Source organism: Sarcophilus harrisii, chromosome 3 (genome assembly GCF_902635505.1).
Source record: "Sarcophilus harrisii chromosome 3, mSarHar1.11, whole genome shotgun sequence".
In the NCBI taxonomy this organism is placed as follows: domain Eukaryota; kingdom Metazoa; phylum Chordata; class Mammalia; order Dasyuromorphia; family Dasyuridae; genus Sarcophilus; species Sarcophilus harrisii.
The window spans coordinates 431312315-431335010 of NC_045428.1; the positions used below are offsets into that span (position 1 = coordinate 431312315).

General features: G+C 36.0%; 1 protein-coding gene across 1 annotated transcript in view; it reads left to right on the forward strand.

The window, feature by feature from the left end:
* The first annotated feature begins 11655 nt into the window (after positions 1–11655).
* Positions 11656–22696, forward strand: part of STARD13 (StAR related lipid transfer domain containing 13) — a 285280-nt gene continuing 274239 nt past the window's right edge. Inside the window, exon 1 of the mRNA XM_031963687.1 lies at positions 11656–12130. Coding sequence (XP_031819547.1) covers positions 12007–12130 — 124 coding nt within the window. The 5' untranslated portion in view covers positions 11656–12006. The remainder of the gene's footprint in view (positions 12131–22696) is intronic.

Genomic DNA, 22696 nt, shown 5'->3' on the forward strand with positions numbered 1-22696 from the left:
GGTTATGTAGGATCCCATGGCCTAAAATTCTATAGGAGAAGTATCCTAGAAAGGATGTAAATTCTCAAGCATGAAATTGTGGAGATAAGAATTCTGATAAAGCAGAAAAAGTGAGTGCTGTCTAAAAAAACTGATCACAGAGAATCAGCAAGCACATTAGATTTTTTTTTTAATTAAAGCTTTTTTATTTACAAAGCATATGCATGGATAATTTTTCAACATTGACTCTGACAAAACTTTTAGTTCCCAATTTTCCCCTCCTTCCCCCCACCCTCTCCTCTAGATGTCAGGTAGTCCAATACATGTTAGATACGTTAAAATATATGTTAAATCCAATATATGTGTATATATTGATACAGTTATCTTGCTGCACAAGAAAAATCAGATCAAGAAGGAAGAAAAAAACTGAGAAAGAAAACAAAATGCAAACAACCAGAGAAAGTGAGAATGCTATGTTGTGGTCCACACTCAGTTCCCATAGTTCTCTCTCTGGGTGTAGATGGCTCTCTTCATCACTGAACAAGTGGCGCTGCTTTGAATCATCTCATTATTGAAGAGAACCACATCCAAAAGAATTGATTGTTGTATAGTCTTGTTTCTGTGTATAATGATCTCCTGGTTCTGCTCGTTTCACTTAGCATCAGTTCATGTAAGACTCTTTAGGCCTCTCTGAAATCTTTCTGTTGGTCATTTCTTACAGAACAGTAATATTCCATAATATTCATATCCCACAATTTATTGAGCCATTCTCTCATTGATGGGCATCCATTCACTTTCCAGTTTCTGGCCACTACAAAAAGGGCTGCCACAAACACTTTGGCACATACAAGTCTCTTTCCCTCCTTTAAGATCTCTTTGGGATATGACCAGTAGTAACACTACTGGATCAAAGGGTATGCACAATTTGATAGCTTATTGGGCATAGTTCCAAATTGCTCTTCAGAATGGTTGGATCCATTCATAGTCCACCAACAATGTATCAGTGTCCCAGTTTTCCTACATCCCCTCCAACATTGGTCATTATTATTTCCAGTCATCTTAGCCAATCTAAGAAGTGTATAGTGGTATCTCAGAGTTGTCTTAATTTGCATTTCTCTGCTCAATAGTGATTTGGAGCACCTTTTCATATGACTACAAATAGCTTCAATTTTTTTTATCTGAAAATTGTTCATTTCCTTTGACCATTTATCATTTGGAAAATGGCTTGAACTATTATAAATTTGAGTCATTTCTCTATATGTTTTAGAAATGAGGCCTTTATCAGAACCTTTGAATGTAAAAATGTTTTCCCGGTTTATTGTTTCCCTTCTAATTTTGTTTGTATTAGTTTTATATGTACAAAACCTTTTTAACTTAATATAATCAAAATTATCTGTTTTGTGGCACATTAGATTTTAAAAGATATGAACTGAATAAAGGACAAGAAACAAATAATAAATAAAAGTAGCAGTATCATCCTGAAAGAATAGAATCAGTAGTCATTTTGACTATTTTAAATATCCAAATAATTTCAAGAGACCTATGAAGGAAGACATGATCTGCATCAGACCAATAAATAGAAGTATGCATGGAATAATTTTACATAAATATATATACATACATATAATTATGTAGATATCTAGGGTGGCAGGAAAGAGGAAAAAATGAAAGGTACATGATAACTTCATTATATATTTAAAAGGAATAGCAAGTTGTAAATAATAAATTTGTAATTTCATAGACAATCATCTTTTTTTCTATTTTACTATGTTATAGAAATGCTTGTTTTATTTCTTGAGTTCAGTATAAAATTAATAAAGTTAAAAAAGAATAGAAGCAAAAGCTTTAAAGTTCAGGGGAAGAAAAAACTAAAGTTGACCAAAAATGTTAAGGACAATTTTTTTAAAAGATAGCTTTTCAAAAATTAGCTCTGCAAGAGAAAGACTGGGATAAACAAGATTAATTCTTGGCTAAATAGGAGTGATGATAATGGAATACAAAGAAAAGGAAGAACTATTCTAGTCCAATTTTGCTTGGGTTTTTGTTTTCTGCCAAAGACAGCATTGTTTGACCTAGAAAGGAGAGAATAAAAAATGCTAAAAGGTTGTTTACTTCCAAGTAGGAAGATAGTAAGAAAATACTTAGTTGACCCTTGTTGAATTCAAGTTACTATAGTCAAAGGAACTCCACATATATTGAATGAAGTGGCAAATATGATTGATGATTAGGCATTGGACTAGGTTCTAGAAATCAGGAAGAAATACTACAAATTGCAAAGAAGAGAATTTAATTGTCAGGGAAAAAAAGTTTTATGAATGTGCTATCTACGAGTGGAATGGGCTGACTCAAAAGATACTGCATTTCCTTCTCACCAAAGGCCTTCAAGTAAATGCTAAATAGCCTGGAGATTTTGTGAAGAGTATTCCTGTTCAGGTATGGGTTGGATTATATAGTCACAGAGGTTTCTTCCAATCCCAAGATTCTGTGGTTTTGATTTCTGAACTCATTAAGCCACCAAGTGAATATTGTCTTTCTTTTTAAATAGATGGATTAAAAAATTTTAATGAAAAAAAAAAAAAAAGAATATTGGCAGTGACAGAGGTCACCCATGAGTCATCTAAAAAACAAAACATTTTCTTATGTGAAATTAACCATGAAGTCTCATTGGAACAGAAATATTGAACAAAATTAATTGATATCAAGTCTGTAAAAAATACAATTAGTTTAAAGCCATTTTAATATGTCTAAATGGCCTTTTGAAACAAACCCTTTTGATTTTAATTTAATTTTATTATTTTTTATTTTAAATTTATTTTATTTTTTAAATTTGTCTTGTCAAATTTATTTGTCTAATTTTTTTATTTTATTATCAAATTGTCAAGTCAAGGCTTACAAAATCCATTTGTTCTCCCTAGATTTTGTATCAGCAGCATCAAGGAATAGAATTTAACTTTTATCTTCATTTAATCCTCTTGTAGTTGTGGAATTGTAGTCTGCAGTGAGTTAAGCCATGAAAATATAGGATTTAGAACTTCAAGAGACTTTAGATACTTTTAGTCCAGCCCTTCAGATAAGAATGAGACCACAGAAGTGAAATTATTCGTCTAAAATAAAACAGCAAAACAAGGATTTGAATCCAAGGCCTCTGATTTTAAATTCAATGTTCTTTCCTTTATATCTAATTCTTCTATTTGTGGCCACCAATTTGAACTATAGATAAGAGCTTAAAATATGTACAGGGAAGTTAATAATAACTTTATTATAATAATAACTTTATTATAACTATCTAAAGATAAGAATAGACAGTACAAGATCATAAAGGATCTTGAATATCAGTTTGAATTTTACATGGCAAGTAAAAACTCCTAAATAAGAGGAAATACAAAACTGAAAACCAACCAACATGTGAATCCCGTCTCTTGGTCTTCCTAAAATTTCTCTGTTGCATTGATAGCACCATCTTACAACTCTTTATTACAATCATGATGCAATCCATAGTTCTTATGGATTCACTGCTTAAGGGAATTGTTTACTATGCAGTTGTGGAATCGTAAAATTGCTTTTGGTCACATTGTAGAACCAATTATATAATTTTTACTGGCCATTTCTTTCCAATACCTCATTCATAAGTTTACTCAACTACCATCTTCTCTATGGTCTCTCTCATTTCCCTCAGTTGGCAATGGCCTTTCTTTAGTCAATCCTTGAACCGAATTTTGAACCTTCTTTACAGACACTGTTGTTATACACATTTATCTTCTTTGCCCTAAAAAGTTTATTGAGATTACTCCATGATGATATGTTCATCAGACTTTATATTCTCCATTGAGGCAGTTAGGTGGCACTCTTGGTCTGGAGTCAGGAAGACTCATTTTTCTGAGTTCAAATCTTGCTTCAGATATTTATTAGCTGTCATTTATTAGCTTATCATTAGGCAAGTCATTTAACCTATGTTTGCCTCAGTGTCTTCAACTGTAAAGTAGGAATAATAATAGCACCTTATTCATAGGATCATTGTAAAAATTAAATGAGAAATTATTTCCAAAGAGTACTTAGCACAATTCCTGACACATAAACATTATATAAATGTTTATTCCCTTCCTTCCCCTCAATGGACCTATTCCACATCTCCCATCAAATAAAACAGGGTTATATGGTCAGTCCTCTCTCCAATTCCTTTACTGTGGAATATCCTCCCTCATCCTTTTCCTGACATCTCTACCTGTTGAAATACTTGTTCTTCCATAAACTTTCCCAGACTTCTAATTTCCCAGGTCTATATAACATTTTTTTTTAAAAAATCTTTTATATCCTCTACTCATATTACATTCTACATTACATTATTGATTAGTATATGAGCATGCAGGAGTTATATCTCTCAATGAGGATGTAACTTTCTTGAGCACAAAATCCATGTCTCAATTGTCTTTTTCCCCCAGAGGCTAGAAAAATGTCTTCCTTAATGTAGGTGTTGGTTGTTGAGTAAAGGTTGAATGAATCTTGATCCAAAATTGAGTACATATTGTGCATCTGAGTACAAGAATTGTGCATTTCAAGATAGAAAGAACATTAGCAGCCATCTAGTTTGATCCCCTGACTCCATAAATGACAAGAATGAAGCCCAGACAGGGAGAATGAATAATTCCAGCTTTCTTAAAGAATAAATAGTAGTGATGGGACTGAAATCCACATCTTCTGATTCCAAACCTAGGACCTTTCTCTCTGCATCATGCTTCTTCCATGCCAAAGAAAAGAGAGGAAGGTCTGATGGCTGTTGTATGATGTTTTCAGGCAGCTGGGGAGCTTCTGGGCTAAATAGTGCTTGAATATCAGCAAAGACTTGTTGTACATTTGAAGTTGCTATACAATGACAGGTACTCAAAGTATACAAACAATGGAATCCCTATACACAGCAAAAAAAGTTTTCATTAGCAGTAAAGAACTAACAGCTGTCACAGCGATCTACAACTAAGACATCTAGCTATCTAAAGATATTTTAGTTGACAAAGAAGAAGAAATGAAGTTAAAAAAAGAATAAAAGTTATTATATCTATGGGGATCGTAGCAAATTGGTTATGTTGGCCAAAGGTATAGAGATAAGTAAATTCAATCGATCAAATAAATACCATACATATCAGGGCTAGATGTCAGGATGACACAAAGTTTATAAATGACATCATTCCTGCTTTCATGGAAACTATGTTATCCTTACTGAGAGAAAAGAACCCAACACAGATAATTGAAGTATACAACCTTTCATGATAGATGTAATAAGAGATATATACAACAAAGTATACAAAGAAGATAATAGCAACTGGGATGGAATTGGGGGAAAGTCAACGAAGGATTCACAGAAGAGAGAGCATTTCCTGTAAGTAAAGTTTAAACTTGTCCAGATTGGAGAAAATGCAAAAGTCAAAGAAAGAGGAAGAGGGAGATATAAATCCAGGATAAAGAATATAATGTCTGTGAGCTGGAAAAGCATATTAGAGATTCACAGTCCAATACAGAAGTAGCTTAGAATGAAGTAGCTTACAGAACTATAAGAGAAGGATATAATGGAGGTATTTTGGATGTCAGTCAATTGGCACTGTAGGGATCAAGAAGATATTGTCAGTTTTGGAGCAGAGGAATGATATAACTAGATCTAGACTATTGTTTGTCTTTTGTTCTCAAAGAAGACTATGACATCAGGGAGGTAATGCTATGACATGCAAATTAGTTGGATTTAAGTGAGGGAGGGGAGTACAGAGTCACCAGCCTCACTTTCTCCTCTAGAACATCTGAGTCCAGAGGCAAGATATACATCAGGACAATGAAGATGCAGATGGAGATGACTATTAGTAGTAACATGAACTATTAGTAGTAAAAAAAGATGGATTGAAGAGAAGGAAATATGGAAGGACTATTAAGAGGTAACTACAGAATGGTTCAACAAATTGTGGTATATGAATGCCATAACAAATGAACATAAGAAATTTAGAAAAGAATGTAAATGGGATTTACATGAATTGATGCAAGTTGAAGTACAGGGTCAGGAATTACAATGACTATAACAGCAGACAGATAATTAGCCCTGGAGCCAAGAAAACCTGAGTTCAAATCCTACCTCATTACCTACCACCAGTTATATGACCTTCCCAAGTCTCTTACTCCTTGACTCAGTTTCCTGAATTGTTTAAATAAATAACATAGATAATAGAATCTACTTCCCAAGATTATTGTAAGGATAAAATAACATTTGTAAAGCACTTAGCATAGTACTTGACACAAAATAGGAAATATGTAAATGCTAGTTATTATTATTGCTGTTATCTCTGTTATTACAATACAAATGGAAAAACCATCACAAAGCAATCAAAAAAGAATGTCACATAAAGAACTAGATTAGCTCCCCAAAACAAGATCTAAGAAGATACTTTCTTTCCTTTGTAAAGATCAGGGTCCATGTGTATGGAACACTGCATATACAATGAGATGTTTTACAATGTGTTGATCAGTTTTGCTGATTTTCTCTTCTTCCTCATTAAAGAAATCTTTGTTCTGCAGAGTAGTTCTCTGGAAAGGATTTTATGAAGGAAAATTGAAGATATATGTAGACAAAAGATATCAATAAAATCTATTTTCAGAAAGATTTTTGGGAAGCAGAGCTAAGATGGCATAGTAAAGGCAGGAACTCACCCAATTTCTCCCCCAAACCACTCCAAATTTCTTTAAATAATGACTCTAAAGAAATTTTAGAGCACGGAACATCCAAAAAGAAGGGATAGAATATTTTTCAGCAGAAAGAGATTATTACACAAGTTCAAGTGGGTTGTGATGAGGAAATAAATGTGTACTAGAGGTAATGAAGAGATAGAATCAATAGACATTTATATCTGATTGGGTAAGAGAGTGGGAAGAGTCAAAGATATCAAACATAAAGGTTTCTAACATAGCAGACTGAGTGAAGGGTAGTGATTGGTTGGAAAAGAGATGGAGTGCCTCAAGAGAAATCACATGTTCCTCTCTGGTAAAATTAATCATATTAGCTTAAGTTACACATGACATAGAAAGGAAGCATTATGAAGAACTGGTTGTGAAGTCAAGAAGACGCAGATTCATACTAACTATGTAACTATAGGCTGACCTTTCAGCCCCACAGGCAACTCTCTGCGTTGTAAGTTATTGGTAAATTGCTGATCTCTGTATGTTTAGGGAACTTTTGCACTGGGAATTCTCCATATTGATGAAAGTTTGGCTTCAGACCAAAAACAAAGCAAAACAAAACACATAAATGAGCTATATGTCCCTGGGAAGTCACTTAATTTCTGACTCAGTTTCCTCAATTGTTATATAAAGATTATAATAAAAAAAAAAAAAGAAAATCTCCAAAAAACTGCAAGCTCTCCAGCAATCAAATCTTGAAATGTAGTCAAGAAAATGCATTGTTTACTAGAACATGTCTTCCCTGTATGCTATTTACTCTGAGTCTGGATGTCTGGAGAGATGGTTCATAGATAATTACCAAGCTGCTACCATGTAAGGAACTAAAGTGAGGCCGGTGTGGGCAGGACAGTTAGAAATGCTTTGAAAAACACTGCAGCAGAGTTTGAAACGATGGAGCCTAGCCATGGAATACTGAAGAACAGCTGCTTCCTGGCACAGTGCCATGAGGAATGGAGTGGTTGATTCTCTTTGAGCCAAGACTTCAGGTCCTGCTGATAGTTAGCTTTGGCCTTCTCAATAACATGTAACACCTGACACCATGAATGAGCAGAAAGAAAGGAAGCAGATATAAAATGGGCTCAAAGAATGTTTGGTTTGAGACCAACCTAGACATTCAGGTTTGGAAGGAGGGGGTGGAATAAGACTGTGAGCATTCATGAAGGAATCATAGAGTCACAGTACAAAGTGCACTGGGGCTTGAATCAGGAGAATCTTGGATTCAAGTTTTGCCTCAGTTACTAATATGTGACTTCTGATAAATTACTGAGGCCTTTCAGCTGAAAAATAGAAATATTAATGCTTGTAATATACCTTTCAGTGTTATTGCAAAAATAAAATAATATAGAAGAGAACAGGAACTGGACCTGTGATTACACTGGTAAGGGAAAATTCCTTTTACACTGCAGGTGAGCCACTTTCTGCCTGTTACATAGTCTTAAAGAGTTACCTAGAACTCAGCTTCTTCAACTATTGTTCACAACCCCATATGGAATCTCAGAACTGGATGTGGAGGTTGCAAAACTATGATTTATCATCATTAAATATTTGATTTGTATACCTATTTTATGTACTTTATTCTCAGGGCCACAAAAATTTCTTGGGCAAAACGGAGTCACTAGTGGAAAAATTTTAAGAAGCCCTGTCTGAGAAGACTAAGAAGTTGTAACTTGTCCAGTGCTACATAGCTAAACTGCATCAGAGAAAGAACTTGAATTTAGGCCCTCCTGACTTAAGAGCTAGCTTTCTGTAATTGATTGGCAAAAAATAAAATCAATCGATCAAAACACCTGCAACTCAACAAATATTGCTCTCTTATTCGTACAGAATAGTACAAAGCCCCATGTAAGGAAAAGAAGGTACCAATACACACACACACACACACACACACACACACACACATACACACACCCCAAAAACCCAAAACACCAAAATCCTGCCTTCAAGGAGCTTGAGAGAAAGTGCCATATGAAGTGTCAGTTATTGTAGAAAGAAGTCAGAAGTCAATTTGGTAATCAAGCTGTAGGTACTAAAGACATGCAGATGGGTGGGTTTCTGCAAGACTGCTTAACTGTGTTGCCTTTGGCTGTGTTTGTGGTATGTCTTAATTACTTAGGCTGGGAGATTGAAGAAAGGAAGAACTGAGAATAGGTACATGTTTTCCTACCAACCATTATGTTTTTATTTGCTTCACTTTCATATAGCAACAGATGTTTTAAATTGTGAGAACTAAACCTGACCATTCAAAAAATTGTCCATCCAAGTTGAGGAGAAAGTCTATTATTAATTAATGGATAAGTCTCATTTGTTTGGTGTCTTCTGCATACAGAAGCCTGTGTGATCTTCTGATGAAGTCATTTCGATTTCTTTTAGCCATTCCTAAATTCATTCCCATTTCAAAAACTGAAGCTATAGAAATTGGCAATGCCAAAATCCATCTCTGAGTTACTCATTTATGTAAACTCCATTTACTTTGAGACAAATACTACTCAATGACTTCTGGGGGTAAAATATCAGATTAGAAAACAGTAGGGGAACTGGAATCCTTGGAGCTAAATGAGCAGTGAAATGACTTGCCTGCTCCCATGTTTTCTTGCCCTACTTGTGTGGATAATATTACAGCTTCTGACTTTGTTTAATCCAAATAGGGATATCTTTTAGAGTTAAATACAACACAGCTTCTCCCTGGGAATGTAATTGTTAAACATTTTGTTGTTATATTGTGTAGCAGTCACTTTAGATAACAGAAATCCCATGCCTTGCAGAGCATTTATGTTACCAGCTACATGCACACAAAGCAGAGGATGTAATCAAAAGGGTATTTGGCATAAATTCAGAAGGCAATCTGGATTGAACTGCAGCTATGCATATTTCCATGTTTTTGTGTCCATTTCTGATCTGTGATTTATTGCCTTCCAATGTACAATTTTAAAACTTAAAATACTAGCATAGGACAAAATTTTTTTTTGAAAAAGAAATTTCAAATCCAGTCTCAGACATCTCTGGACAGCTATGGATAGTAAGCAATAAAACTACAAGAATGTACTTGAATTTTTTTTAAAGTAATAAAGGCTGTTCTAACTGACTTTTCTTCCAATTTCCACTAGAAATATGAACTAATGTATCCAGTAGAAGGCAGTTCTGCAGATAGTTATTGGCTCTCTCACCCCAGGTCAGAAGCAATTTATAGCATATGTGCAGTGAAATACTTTTCCTTAATTGTCAAGGCATATGGAAAGTGATCTAGAAGAAAATGTCAGTTAATTTTTTTAATGTTAGTGAGACTGATATAAAAACATTTAGAAGGAAAAGAGTAATTAGGCTATCCTTACTTTTGTAATATGCCACTTCCTACAGGAAACCTTTCCTGATCCTCCCTAATGGATAAAGCCCATCGTCTTTTCAAATTATCCTGAATATGCATATCTGTTTCTATGCTTTATCTCTCAGTCAAACAGAAGCCTCCTGAAGCAGGAACTGTTTTTGCTTTTTTGTCTATGTATCTCAGATTTTAATATGATATTTTGCCATTATTACGTATTTAATAAATATTTGGATTGATTCAAAGAATCATATCCCAATCATCTCTTTCAAACCTAAGGTTTACATGAAATAGATTATTCAATCCTGCCCACATTGAAATAATGACTTTCTCTTAAGAATCTTACTGGACTTTAGAAACATGACCTTGAGAATCTTCAAAAGATTGCCTCTCCTCCCCCAGTCTGAAGGTGGTACTGTATCATATACACATATAAACAGTTTTTAAAATATACAGAGCATATCTATATGTTAGGTACTCTCCCTAGTCAAATTGAATACCCCCTTTTCAGCATTCCAACCAGATTTTTTTCTCCTCACTCCCACCTCCAAAGCACATTAAAGTAAATTAGTAATATATTCCTACTGCTTACTGTGCAGTTTATCCCTTACATTGACTATACTAACTGTAACTGTCTTTTCTGGTTTCATATACTACTTTCCTCATATGATTCATCAAAAACCTTGATCTTGTGGTATAATGTGAAAAAAACTCTTACTTGACCTTTATATTTCAGTTGGAGAGGATCTGTAGGGAACTGGCAGATCTGAACCCCAATGAACCTAGGACTGGCTTGAAAAAGTTAGGCAAACTGTCTTGGACCTTATAGTTACAACTTGAATCTGCATTAGGACATGAATACAGCTCTCCTTGACTCTAAGGTCAACCTTTTACAAATGACTCCATATCACAACTTTTTTTTTTTTTTTAATGCTTTTTTCCTCTCTCACTTTTGATCTAAGTTACTAATCTTGTATAGGTAAATCCCAATAAGGAAACTTCCTCTCTCAATGCAGTTCACCACTTCTGAAAAGTTAAGGACTATAAAAGAAGATAAATGATTTTTCCAAGATCATATAGACAGCATGATTCAAGGTGGGATTTGAATCCAAAGACTTCCTGGCTTAAAGGTGATTCTCTCTACATTACTTCATGCAGCTGCTTTCTTTCTTCTATTCAGAATGAAAAATTTTGCTTGTTTCTTCTCATGTGAATCTATTGATAGCTTAAAAAAAAAAAAACAAAAAAAAAAAAAAAACGAAAAAGTTAACGATTGTATCATGATCCAAGCACCACACCTGAAAAACATCCTCTTCTCCAAAATATCCTAATTCCCAAATGAATTCAAGACAACAGGATGACAGTTAAAATAATTGATACCACGTGGCACAAACACAGGAAAACAGGGATAGTTACAATTTTAGGGAGGCCAGATAGGGCACGTTGTTTAAACGTTTTAAAAGTCTCTGAGGCAGAAAAATACAGGAAATCAAGAAATAGGTAGAAGGAGTAGAAAGGAGCAGAGCCCCCTGTGCTCTGCAAGTGAAATTGAATAAGGGTGGTGGAAACTCTCTAAGTTGCTGCACATCTGGTCCAGACTCTTAAGCTCCGGAGGGAGGGAGGGAGGGAGGGAAGAAAGAAAGAGAGAGGGAGAGAGGAGAGCACGGTCCTGGAATGAATCAGGGACTCTAGACAACCCCAGAGAGAGGAGCCGGGAGGGGAGGGAACAAGAGAGAAAGTGGGGAAATGGAACCTTAGAGTTGATGAAGCGTACAGGTTAACCATGCGGTGCGGTCCCAGTGAAAACGCCTCTCTGCCTTTCTGATGTGTGGAGACTACAAGTGCAGGAGCTTGGCTGGGCAGACCCATGTCTGGCCCTGCTGCGGGTCCTGGGACTTGGAGAAAGAGGCGCTCTCTTTCGGGAATTGCTAAGAGACTGATTGCGGGAGAGAGCTGGGGGTGGTGGTGGGGAGCCTGGTCGTTATGCAGACGGATCTAAAATGACCAGCAAGCGGAAACCTCTGAAACCCCAGCTCAGGAGATCAATCAGTGAGCAGTTACGGGACTCCACTTCCAAAGCCTGGGATTTGTTGTGGAAAAATGTCAGAGAGAGACGGCTGGCAGGTCAGTCCCGCTGAGACTGGGGGTGGGGTGGGGGATAAGAGACAGAAACTCCGGCGACAGAGGATTTCCCACCGCTCTTTACCCCCCCCCCCCCCCCGCATCAGTTTTCTTAGCTTAGGTTTTTGATATGTACCTTTCCCCCCCTAATTATTGTGTTTACTAACTCTTCCTTCCCTCTTCTTATCCCTTCCCCTCCCCCAGCCTCACATAGAACTGAGAACTCCAGTCCCTGCTCCGCGCCCCCACAGCCGGCGGCCTCCCTGACAGTCCCGGTGCCAACTCGGCCCCGCAGCCCCAGCAAGCTGACGGGAGGGTGGGCACAGCTGCTAGCCGCCTGCGCTCCCCAGTTAGCCGCCCGCGCTCCCTAGGGCGCACAGGATGCGGGGAGTTACCTGAGGAGATTCTGTGTGGGCGCTCTCCCCGGCTGTTCCCCTTCCCCCTCTAGCCCGCTGAATGCCCCTTTCTCTACCCTTTTCCCCCAGCGATCTATTAGAATTAATTTCCTGAATTGCTCCTCAGGGCTCTTCAGCCTTTCCCTTCGCCCAACTTTGTCATGACTTCCATAGGCGTCGGGCAGGTTGCCTTCTGGAATGGCTACTGGGAAGGCACATTTAAAGAGTGAGGAAATCCTGGGAGAAGAGGATAAGCGCTCCTCGGGGTTAGATCGAAACGCTGTTAATATTTGGTGTTTCGGAGCATATAGGAAAGGAGACAGGTGAATGGGATGGGTTGGTGGTCCAGATTGATTTCTGAGTTGAAGTGAACAAAAACACACATAAGAAAACAGTGGCAACAAAAAGTTTCCCGCCCTCTTAGAATGTATATAGTCCACATCAAAAAAAAAAAAAAAAAAAAAAGTGAAGGAAAGAACACGTGGATGGAGAATGGAGAGGACTATTTTGAGTCTAGGAATTCTTTACAACCTATAAGAAGATTAGAACAGCTTCCTCCCTCTGCCCCCCGCAGTCCATAACCCAATGCCCGGAACAGTAGATGGTTCAAGCCTTTACCCTATCAGGTGGCCTGTCTTTATTCTTATCGATGGAACTCTGGGGTTACTTAGATCACTGAAGAAAACCTGGTTCCAAAGTTAAAATCACTGGCTATTTTAAATAATGGGTGTCTCCTTCCCTCTTCCTTAATGTTAAAGGATGGGATGTACTTACTAGTCTGACTAGTTTAGCACATGTTATGGAAAGAGTTTAGGGGTTGACCTCTTGGCTCGATGGATTTCTAGGATTGCCACGAAAATTGATCTAAACAACCTAACTTGTCAGAGCTTATCAGGGGTTTATCATCTCCCCGACTTAAATCAGTATTACCTGAAGTGGGCAATGACCCAAAAGGTACAGGCAACACATATAGTAAAGGAGAACAATGGGTGAGGAAAGATAATGGACATCTATTTTATGAAAAAGTTCTTCATTGGGCAGAGGAGAGAGGTGGAAATGTCAGAGTGAAATGAAAGGATTTGCCCACTGTTTCCACCTACCTACCCAAGTGGATGATTCTCCTCCTCTGCTTAAGCTAAGAGTGTGCTGTCCTTACATGCATCCAACCAGCTCACTCCATCCTCAGGCATTAAGCATGATCTGGAAATAGAAGGGATCTCATTTGTCTAGACAGAATTCTGAAGACTTCAAGCTCACATCTCCCTGATTAGCCTGTTATCTTTCATGTCCTCAATGTAGCAAGTTTCTGAAGGTAGCCTTCTCCATCTGAACCTAGTAATAAATTATGGAGGCCCCAAATGGTGAAGAAGGTCAATTTTGTTTTCTTTTATAGCATTATAGATACTACTTATGAATTAATTATTTTTGATGCTCACTTGATTTAATACTAAATAGTATGACATAAAGATGATTTTATAAAGATATTTGTGGCCTAATAAGCTTTTGGACTTCATACCAAGTTATCAAACCCAGAAATTATTAAATTTCTCTTCCAAGGATCCCAAAGAAACTAGAGAGAATCTTTCTAAGAAGACTGTATTTTTATGGTTGGTATAAAAGATGATTCTTCAGCAGCCTGATCTTTTTCCAAAGGAAGTGCATGGGGATAAGAAACAGTTATTGGGTGATTATTATGAGTAAAGTTGATCAGTAATCATAGAGTTAAGTCAGTTATCCAATTGAACTTGTTTTTACATTAGAGTTTGTTAAGGACCTTAGACTAAGATTTTCTTCTGGAAAATGTGTGACTGATATACATTTCAGGTTATGGATCTATATAAAGCAATTTATATATAGAGAGAATTGGTTCCAAAAATGGGAAGACTAAGAGCTCCTTCAGCCTTAACATGATTTTTGTGTCTTCATGTGTATTTAAATAGGGGTGTGAGGTTTTTAAATGTTTAATCAGAATGCTAATATCTGTTTACCCATAATCTATTTACTGCTTTGCTAACAGTGAGCAGCACCAGCAGATTATTCAACTGGGACCAAGCAGTCTTCTGCAAAACAGAATTCAATTTTTGCTCCTCTGAACAGACTGGGATGCCCGCCACATTGCCAGCCAACTTCATGAAGGAGCTTTTCAATGCAAATTGATTTACTCATATTTTCTTCCTAAGGTGGCTGGAATACTGAACTTTGGCCACTAGACCCAGAAATACTTAGGTTATTAATTTTAGAATTTATTTTCAGTAAAAGCATACCCTTCACAGGTGATTGCTTAGTTGACATCAGAAAGGCCAGATAAATAAATATGCCTACAGATGATGTTTGCTTGATAAATGATGATTTTTAGAGTAATTGGTTTTTTCTTAACCTATTCATCATATAATATTCATCATATAATATCCTTGTGTTGTTATTTCTCATTACAGTTAATGAAGGAAATTGTATTTAAAGGAAGCTATTGTTTGTTGGCTAGCTCCTGTTGGAGGCAACTGATTCTTCTATTTGTTACCAATGAGCCTTTGTATGAACTGAAGTTGAGACAGCCTTTCTTCTGTTTATCTCCTACCTGACTTTTGGATTGATCAAGAGGGCTGGACTTGGAACCAGAAGCTAGAGATTAACTAGAGATTTTAAAATGCATCAAAATTCCTAAACTCTGTTTGATGGCACTTAGGAGATAAAAGGAATATCCTTCAAACATATCTTGATGGAAAAGAAAAAAGAAAAAGCAAACAATCCAGGAAGAGCAACACAGAAGGAAGAAAACTAGAATTTAAGTACCAACTAAGTGCCAGGAGCTGTGCTAAGTACTTTACAAATATTATCTCATTTAATACTCAAACTAACCCTGGGAAGTAGTTGCTATTATTATCCCATTTATGGTAATATTTATTATTATCCCCTTTTTGGAGAAACTGAGACAGATGGCAGTTAAGTGACTTAAGTTTTAAGTAAAGAAACTTTGAGGCACATGATAGATTCCAAAGTCAATGCTTAATGACCATCATTTTTATTATCCTGAAGAGGAAAATGTCATGGACTAATATTCTGCACCTATTTCTTTGAATTATCCTTCATGAGAAAGTCCCCTTCAGCACAAGACCTAAAGGCTAAATGTTTGTATCATCATCCTCTGTTTTTAGGCTTTCTTCAGTGTCCTGCTCACCCAGCATTTCAGGGCATCTAATACCTTCTGCATTTTATTTATCAAAATCTGCTCTCAGGGGAAATTATGGTGGGGTCATTTATTATTTTTGTTGTTCCTCAATATACAACTGAGGCAAATAGGGTTAGGTGACTTTGCCAGAGTCACACAGCTAGTAAGAGTCTGAAGCCAGATTCAAATTTGGGGAGATGAATCTTCCTGACTCCGCACTCTATTATGTGTACCACTTAGTTACCAGGAATCATTTATACTTTAGTATGAATCTAAACGAATGCATTTAATTCTAGCAGCAATACTTCAATGTTGTACTTTATTGCTAATTGTGAAATGAGAGTATTTTTCCTTCTCCATATCAAGGATTATTTGTAAAGCTCGATTTTTAATTTAATTTTTTTGATACTTGGTCTCTCTGTATCACCTAGCCTGGAAGTGTAGGTCATGGACCCATTTACAATACTGGTCAATATAGAAAATTTAGCCTGCTCTTTTTTTTCTGACCTGGACTGGTTCATTCCATCTTGGGCAACCTAGTAGCCCTCTTTTCCCATGGACCGACCATATTTTTGCTATATTTTAGTGCTTACTCACTATTAGGCCTTAGCCTCCCTGCATCTCAGAACTCCTGAATTAGGGGATCCATCAGCCTCAGTCTGTCTTCTTTAATAAGGATTAGAGGCATGTCCCACTACATCCAAGAGAGCTCTATTTTTGTAGACAGCAGGACCTTTCTAGGCTTCTCTGGAAAAAGAGAAGTTTTTGGTAGAGAAAGTAGGATCTATATTTAGTTGATTTCATCATACCTGAAATCATACTAATTTTATTTAGGAGGAATAATTTGTAATTGTGGAAAAATGGAGACAGTTAATGTGCTTTTTTTTCATAAGCCTTTTTTTGAAGGACGAAACCATTTGACATATACCTTTAGGGTGATTATTATTACCCTGCTAGCTAAGAATTCTGTATATGGTTAAGATAACTTCAATACTGAAACCAATTCTTGTATGTATAGAGACTGGAAATATGTAAACATTATTTTTGGATTAAGTAAGCCAACTGTGTCTTGGTTTGTTAGGAAAAAAAGGCCTTATTTTATACTATGTTTCAAGAAGTTCTAGGTTCTACTGTGTTCACCATCCCCACATAGAAACAGATCCTGGGCACCAAGTAATGTAGAAGATACATGTAGAGTACCTGAAACTCTTGAATTCAATAATCCTTTCTTTGTTTCTCATTTCGCATATCTATCTTCCAACTATTGATCTATGACTTCACACCTGGAGCTGATTTGCCCAAATCCTTTTCAATTATAACTGTTTGTTGAATTGTCCTTGTTGGTCAAATATATGGGTCCTTCTAACATTTTCTGTATAGGTATTTATCAGGCTTTTGTGATAGTTGAATAGATGATTGGTATAATCATTATACTTATAGAAGTAGTAATACCTTCTAACACGGAATTGCAGCAGAACCTCAAGATTGTCTTTATAACATCCCCTAAATGCATTGAAGTTTTTTGTTAACTTGCTATTCACAGCTCCATTGATTAAGGAAAAAAACCGCAGGGAAAGAGTGAGCTGGGAAGGTGGTCACCATAACTCAAACTGTTTACATACAATTTAGTTCAATGAATTATCTATAATAAATTATCAATGTAGAATTTTAAAAGAAAGATCTAGTAGTTCTGGTCTCATATCACTTTCCACTCCCTTTCTTATAGAAGAAGCCAACTTGTGTGTATGAATGAATGAATGGTGTTTTTAGGTCTACCATAGGCCCAAAGTATAAATGAGCTTTTTCTAAGATGGGTGGATGGCAGGTGTTTCAGTCATCTGTACTCTCTTAATCAGCTGTCCCTTATAACTAAACCAATTCCATCAACAAATTCTCTAGCAAAGAGTATTCTCTCCAGCTTTTGATGTCTGTGATCAGTTTGATCTACTTTTTAAAACTTTGAAGGTATGAGAAAAGCTAAGTGAATTTTCCAAAACTCTTTTCCTCCTTCATTTTTAAACCCTGCTGTGTTTTAATGGAGATTTAATCCATATGTCTTATTCCTTTATATGCACAAAACAATAATTAGATGGGTTACAAGCTAATTGATGTCCAAAACTCTTTATCTTTTTTATGGCCAAATTTTAACGTAATTTCTCTTAGGCACAGGAAACTATATGCTGCCAAAAATTAACTTAAAACACTGAAAAATCTGAGTTTCATTAGAAACTCTTAATTCCACCAAATTTGCATGAATACTTATCCTGTCAAAACAGGTTCTCCCCCTCTGAATGTCAACAGTAGCATCCTGTGATGTGATGTAAATATTAGATTGTGACTTTAATGTACTCTATGATCAAAAGTGATATCTAAACTATAAGAAGTACCTCATTAAAACACAAATATATTCTGTCATATCAAAAATCACAGGACAATGCCAGCCAAGCTTTTTCATCTGCTTTATATCAAAGTTATTTCTTTTTCCATTCTGTAAAGAACAGATCATTCTACTGTCAATTTCTTTTTTTCATCAGTTCTAAGGTGAATACATTTGGAAGTGATTCATGTTAACAAGAAAAACTCAGCCAGATGATTGTATCATCGCATTGAATATGTAGGATATTCAGGTATAAAGGTGGATAGCAGCATTTGCTTGAACTGACATATATTGCAACTGTAAAAGTTTGTAATTAGTGTTATGACTTTAAATTCTGAGCCCCTCGGCAAAATTTTACAACTGACCCACCCTCTCCCCATATCCTTGCTTTGTACTCAGGATAATCCTCTACTTCACCATCATTTTAGTAGTGTCATGATTCTGATGGGAGACAGCAAGTTTATAGTGAAAAGTTTTGTGAAACAGAGGGCCTGGTTCAAATTCTATATCTGACAATTACTATGTGTGTGACCTTGGACCAGTCACTTATTAAACCCCTTGACCTCATTTCCCTTATCTCTTAAATATGGGGGCTGGACTACATGTCCCTTGAGTCCCTTTGGCTCTAGATCTATAACGTTTTTTGTTTATTTCAAGGATCCCTTGGGCAATCTGGTGGAGCTTATGGACTCATTTTCAGAAGAATGCTTTTCCTAAAAAAGAATCATAATAGAAAGAAATGTTAAATTTAAGTTAGAGGTTAATGAGGATAAAGATGTAATCTCTTTTTCTCTTCCAAGTTCCCTCCAAAATCTATTCTCTAATCCCTTGGGGACCTATGGACCTGAGTTTAAGAAAACCCTGTCATTGAAGATGGAACTATAAGAGATCACAGAATAAAACATGAATGAAAGTTCATTTGTATTTTATTTTTTCTTCCACTTCTTTTATATTTTCTTAAATATTTTATTTTTACTTTTATCTTCCCTATTTGCAGTATAAAATGTTTTGCTTGGCTTTATCTTAAGAAATCCAGTATGATGATGCTCAACACTTTTGATGTTCTGACATCATATTAGGTTCTGTACATAATAGGCACCTAATAAATGTTAGCTAAATGAGTTTATAACCAGTGTCAGAAATAAATCATTTCATCACAGAAATACTGAGACCCCTCCCTTTATTTTTGTTTGGGGATAATCTGGAGCTATTATTTCATGAGTATAGGAAATTCCTGGTGAGGAAATTTACTCTATCAGTAAAACTAGACAATTGTTCTGCAAACTTAAAGTCTCAGAGAATTGTAGAATACACAAGGTTTAGACAATCTAGTCGGTGTCAGGCAGCATGTTGACAAGTTTTGAATTCAGCTCTTCCTGATCTAAGATCATCCATTCACCAGGCCACACTATCTCTCTTGTGCCTTCTATTTTACATTTTAAAAATGCAGAATATAGTGCTACTTTTGCTCTGGCCTTTTATTCTCCAATTATTTAGCATTCCTAGAAATTTTGATGTGTTTAAATCCAAAAAGGATTTTACTTTTTATAATGCTACTGTGACATAAATGGATTCTCCTTTTGGTACTGAAGTTGGTTTATTATTGCAACCACCAAATCAAAAACGAGCAATATTTGACAATCATATCAATTGGGTATTTTGTTTTTTTTTTTTTCTAAATAACAAACTTCTTGGTTTGGTAGGTCTTTTAAAATCAGTCATGTGTACTCTAGAGTTCATTTAAAAGACAATATATCAGTTTAGTGAGCAGACTGTTTAATGGGCCATGTAAAGAAGAACACTTCATAATTTCAACCTTGAGTTGATTTTGTAGGAACAGACTACAAAATTGTAAGTGAAATAACTGAGCAAAAATGCAATTCATCTTCCCTTTGTATCTTTAGGTACTTGAAAGAACTACAACATATTTTTGGTTAGTATAGTTTATTTTCTTCCTTACGAATCTTATAGCCAGGATGAAATGTGTAAAAAAAACAAAAAAAAAAAAAACCAAAAGACAAAAAATCCATCTCCAGAAATCGTCATTATATAAGCATAAATTGCTATAACATTTTGAGTTTTTACAGTGTCACTTTTTCTGACATACACAAAAAAATTTACAAACCACCTGCTCTGTAGTGCTGCCAATGGCCACAGATTCCTAGATTGTCTTGCATTGTTAAGTTTTGGGGGTTTTTTTGGGGGGTTGCTTTCTTTTGTTTTTTGGGTTGGGGGAGAGGAGTCTAGAAAATTGATTAGTAATTTACAGCTTTAGAGGGTTGCCTAGAGCAGTGGTGTCAAATTCAGATAGAATCAGAGGGCCACCAAACTGTACATAAGGATCCCCACAGGCTGCATATTGGCTTAGAAAAACAGATATTAAAGTTTTGTTATGTTTTTGTTTATTTTGTTAACTATTTCTAGCAAAAGAGGAGAGAAAAGTTAGGTTGCTTGCTCATGGTAACAATTAATGTCAGAAATAAGCTTTCTTTTTAGTTCTTCCTGACTCTAGTTCTGACTCTCTTATTTGCAACTGTTCTCTGTAATGTTCTCTTCTCTAAATTATAATGTTCTCTGGATGCAGATTTCTTGGGGGGCTTCTGGAGGCAGCCTTAGTTTCAGTTCAAAGTGATCACTCCAAATGCAGCCAGGAGTTAACGTCCAGTCCTTTATTGTCTCTTCCAAAATAGGCCGATTAGCTTTCTTAGAAGCCTCTTTCTCTCCTTGGTTCTGAGAGCTCTTGCCTCTAGTCCTTTGTCTCTGCCGCTGCCAGCTTCAGCCTCTAGCTCTCTCTGAATCCTGGCTTCTCAATCTCCCAGAGTGCTCCCAGTGGGCTTGTTCTTTTATATCCTCTTTTAGAGGTGTGAAGGTTGCCTCCTCCAAGAGTGGGATTGTGGGCTTCTGACTTGTAAATTGCGTCTCCACTCCTCTCTGACTTGTGAATCTTGTAGAACTCCAATGAGTACTAAATACATTAGTGAGCTAGAAAACTGTTAAGTACCATGCTAAATTAGATAACTGATTTAGCATCTTGTAAGAATTCTAACAGTTCTCAAACTTTTTTTTATCTGAGGACTTCTTTACAGTCTCAAAAATTATTAAGGGCCCTCTTAAGATCCTTTTTTAATAAGCATATATCTATCAATATTTACCATATTAGAAATTAAAACATCTTAGTAGCATTAAAAATTTTTTTTGACCAGGAGGTCCCTGGACTATACTTTGAGAATTTTTGGTCTAGAAAATACTGAACATTTAAGGCATATGTAATATGTATTCAAATTGGAATGATATGGGGATAACAAGATGGTGCAGTGGATAGAGCACCAGCCCTGAAGTCAAGGGGATCTGAGTTTAAATCTGATTTTACACACTTTACACTTACTAGCTGTGTGACCCTAGGTAAGTCACTTAACCCCAAATGCCTCAGCCAAAAAAAAAAAAAAAAAAAAAAAAAAAGAGTGATATGATATCACTTTTTGTTTATGGAAATCTCAGCCATAATGGGGGGGAGAGGACCCAGATTCTAAATTTGTAAATTTTTATGGTTGAACTATACAGCAATTCACGTGAGTACTACCACATGCTTTCAACCTTGACTGTATGACTGTCCTCCTATAGCATCAACTGACACAGGTCTTTCTTGTTAATGTAAATCACATCCTTAATCTTAGTACCTTCCTCTAAAGCAAGTTATCATACCTATATCTTGTTTGTACATAGTTATTTTTTCTCACATTGTTTTCCCTAGATTATGAGTTCCTTGAGAGCCAGGACTGTTTTCTGCCTTTCTTTAAATTCCCAATGTCTATTAGCATAGTGCATGGCACATGGTAGATGCATGTACTAGAGAGGGACAAATCATAGAAGATGAATAATTGCAATCAGTTGTAATAGAATTGCATTCCAGTAGAAAGTAATCTCCTTAAGAGGTAAGGTCCTTTTGTTTCTATATCCTCTCTGTATCCCCAGCTCTAGCACTGTGCCTTATATTGTACCTTGTAAGTCGATATTTAATACATTTTGCTGAATGAGAAAGCAATCCCCCTTCAGTAGAAGGTCAAGGAAGACCTACAGGGAAGAAGTACCATTTGTGTGAAATCTTGAAAGATGAGTAATATTAAAGCAGGAAACAGTGATGTGTGTAAGGACATTCTACACAAAGGATATAATGTAAGTAAAGGCAAAGAAGTAATATAGCATTGGAATTTATTTATGAAACAGTGAATTTTGTTTTTGTTCGAGATTAGAGTATGAGAAAGTGGATAGTGGAAAATATAGCTAAAAATAAGTTTAATAAACATTGTAGAAAGTATTGAATGACAGACAAGAATTTGGATTTATATAGTAGGATTTATTTGGGAGGTGTCTAGTGAACTGACGTAAGGAAGATTAATCTGACAGTAGGTTGGAGTAAAGATTGAAAACAGGGAAACTGGTTAGTAAGCAATCACCAAATTCTAGTTAGTAAGTAATAAGGGCACAAATTAAGGGAGTGTAAGTAGAAATGGAAAGGAAAAAAGGTATGAGAGTTGCAGAAGCAATAAGTGAATGAGAAAAGAATTGCAGCATATTTTTGGTTAGTGTGGTTTATTTTTTTCCCTAAGAAGCTTATAGCCAGGATAAAATGT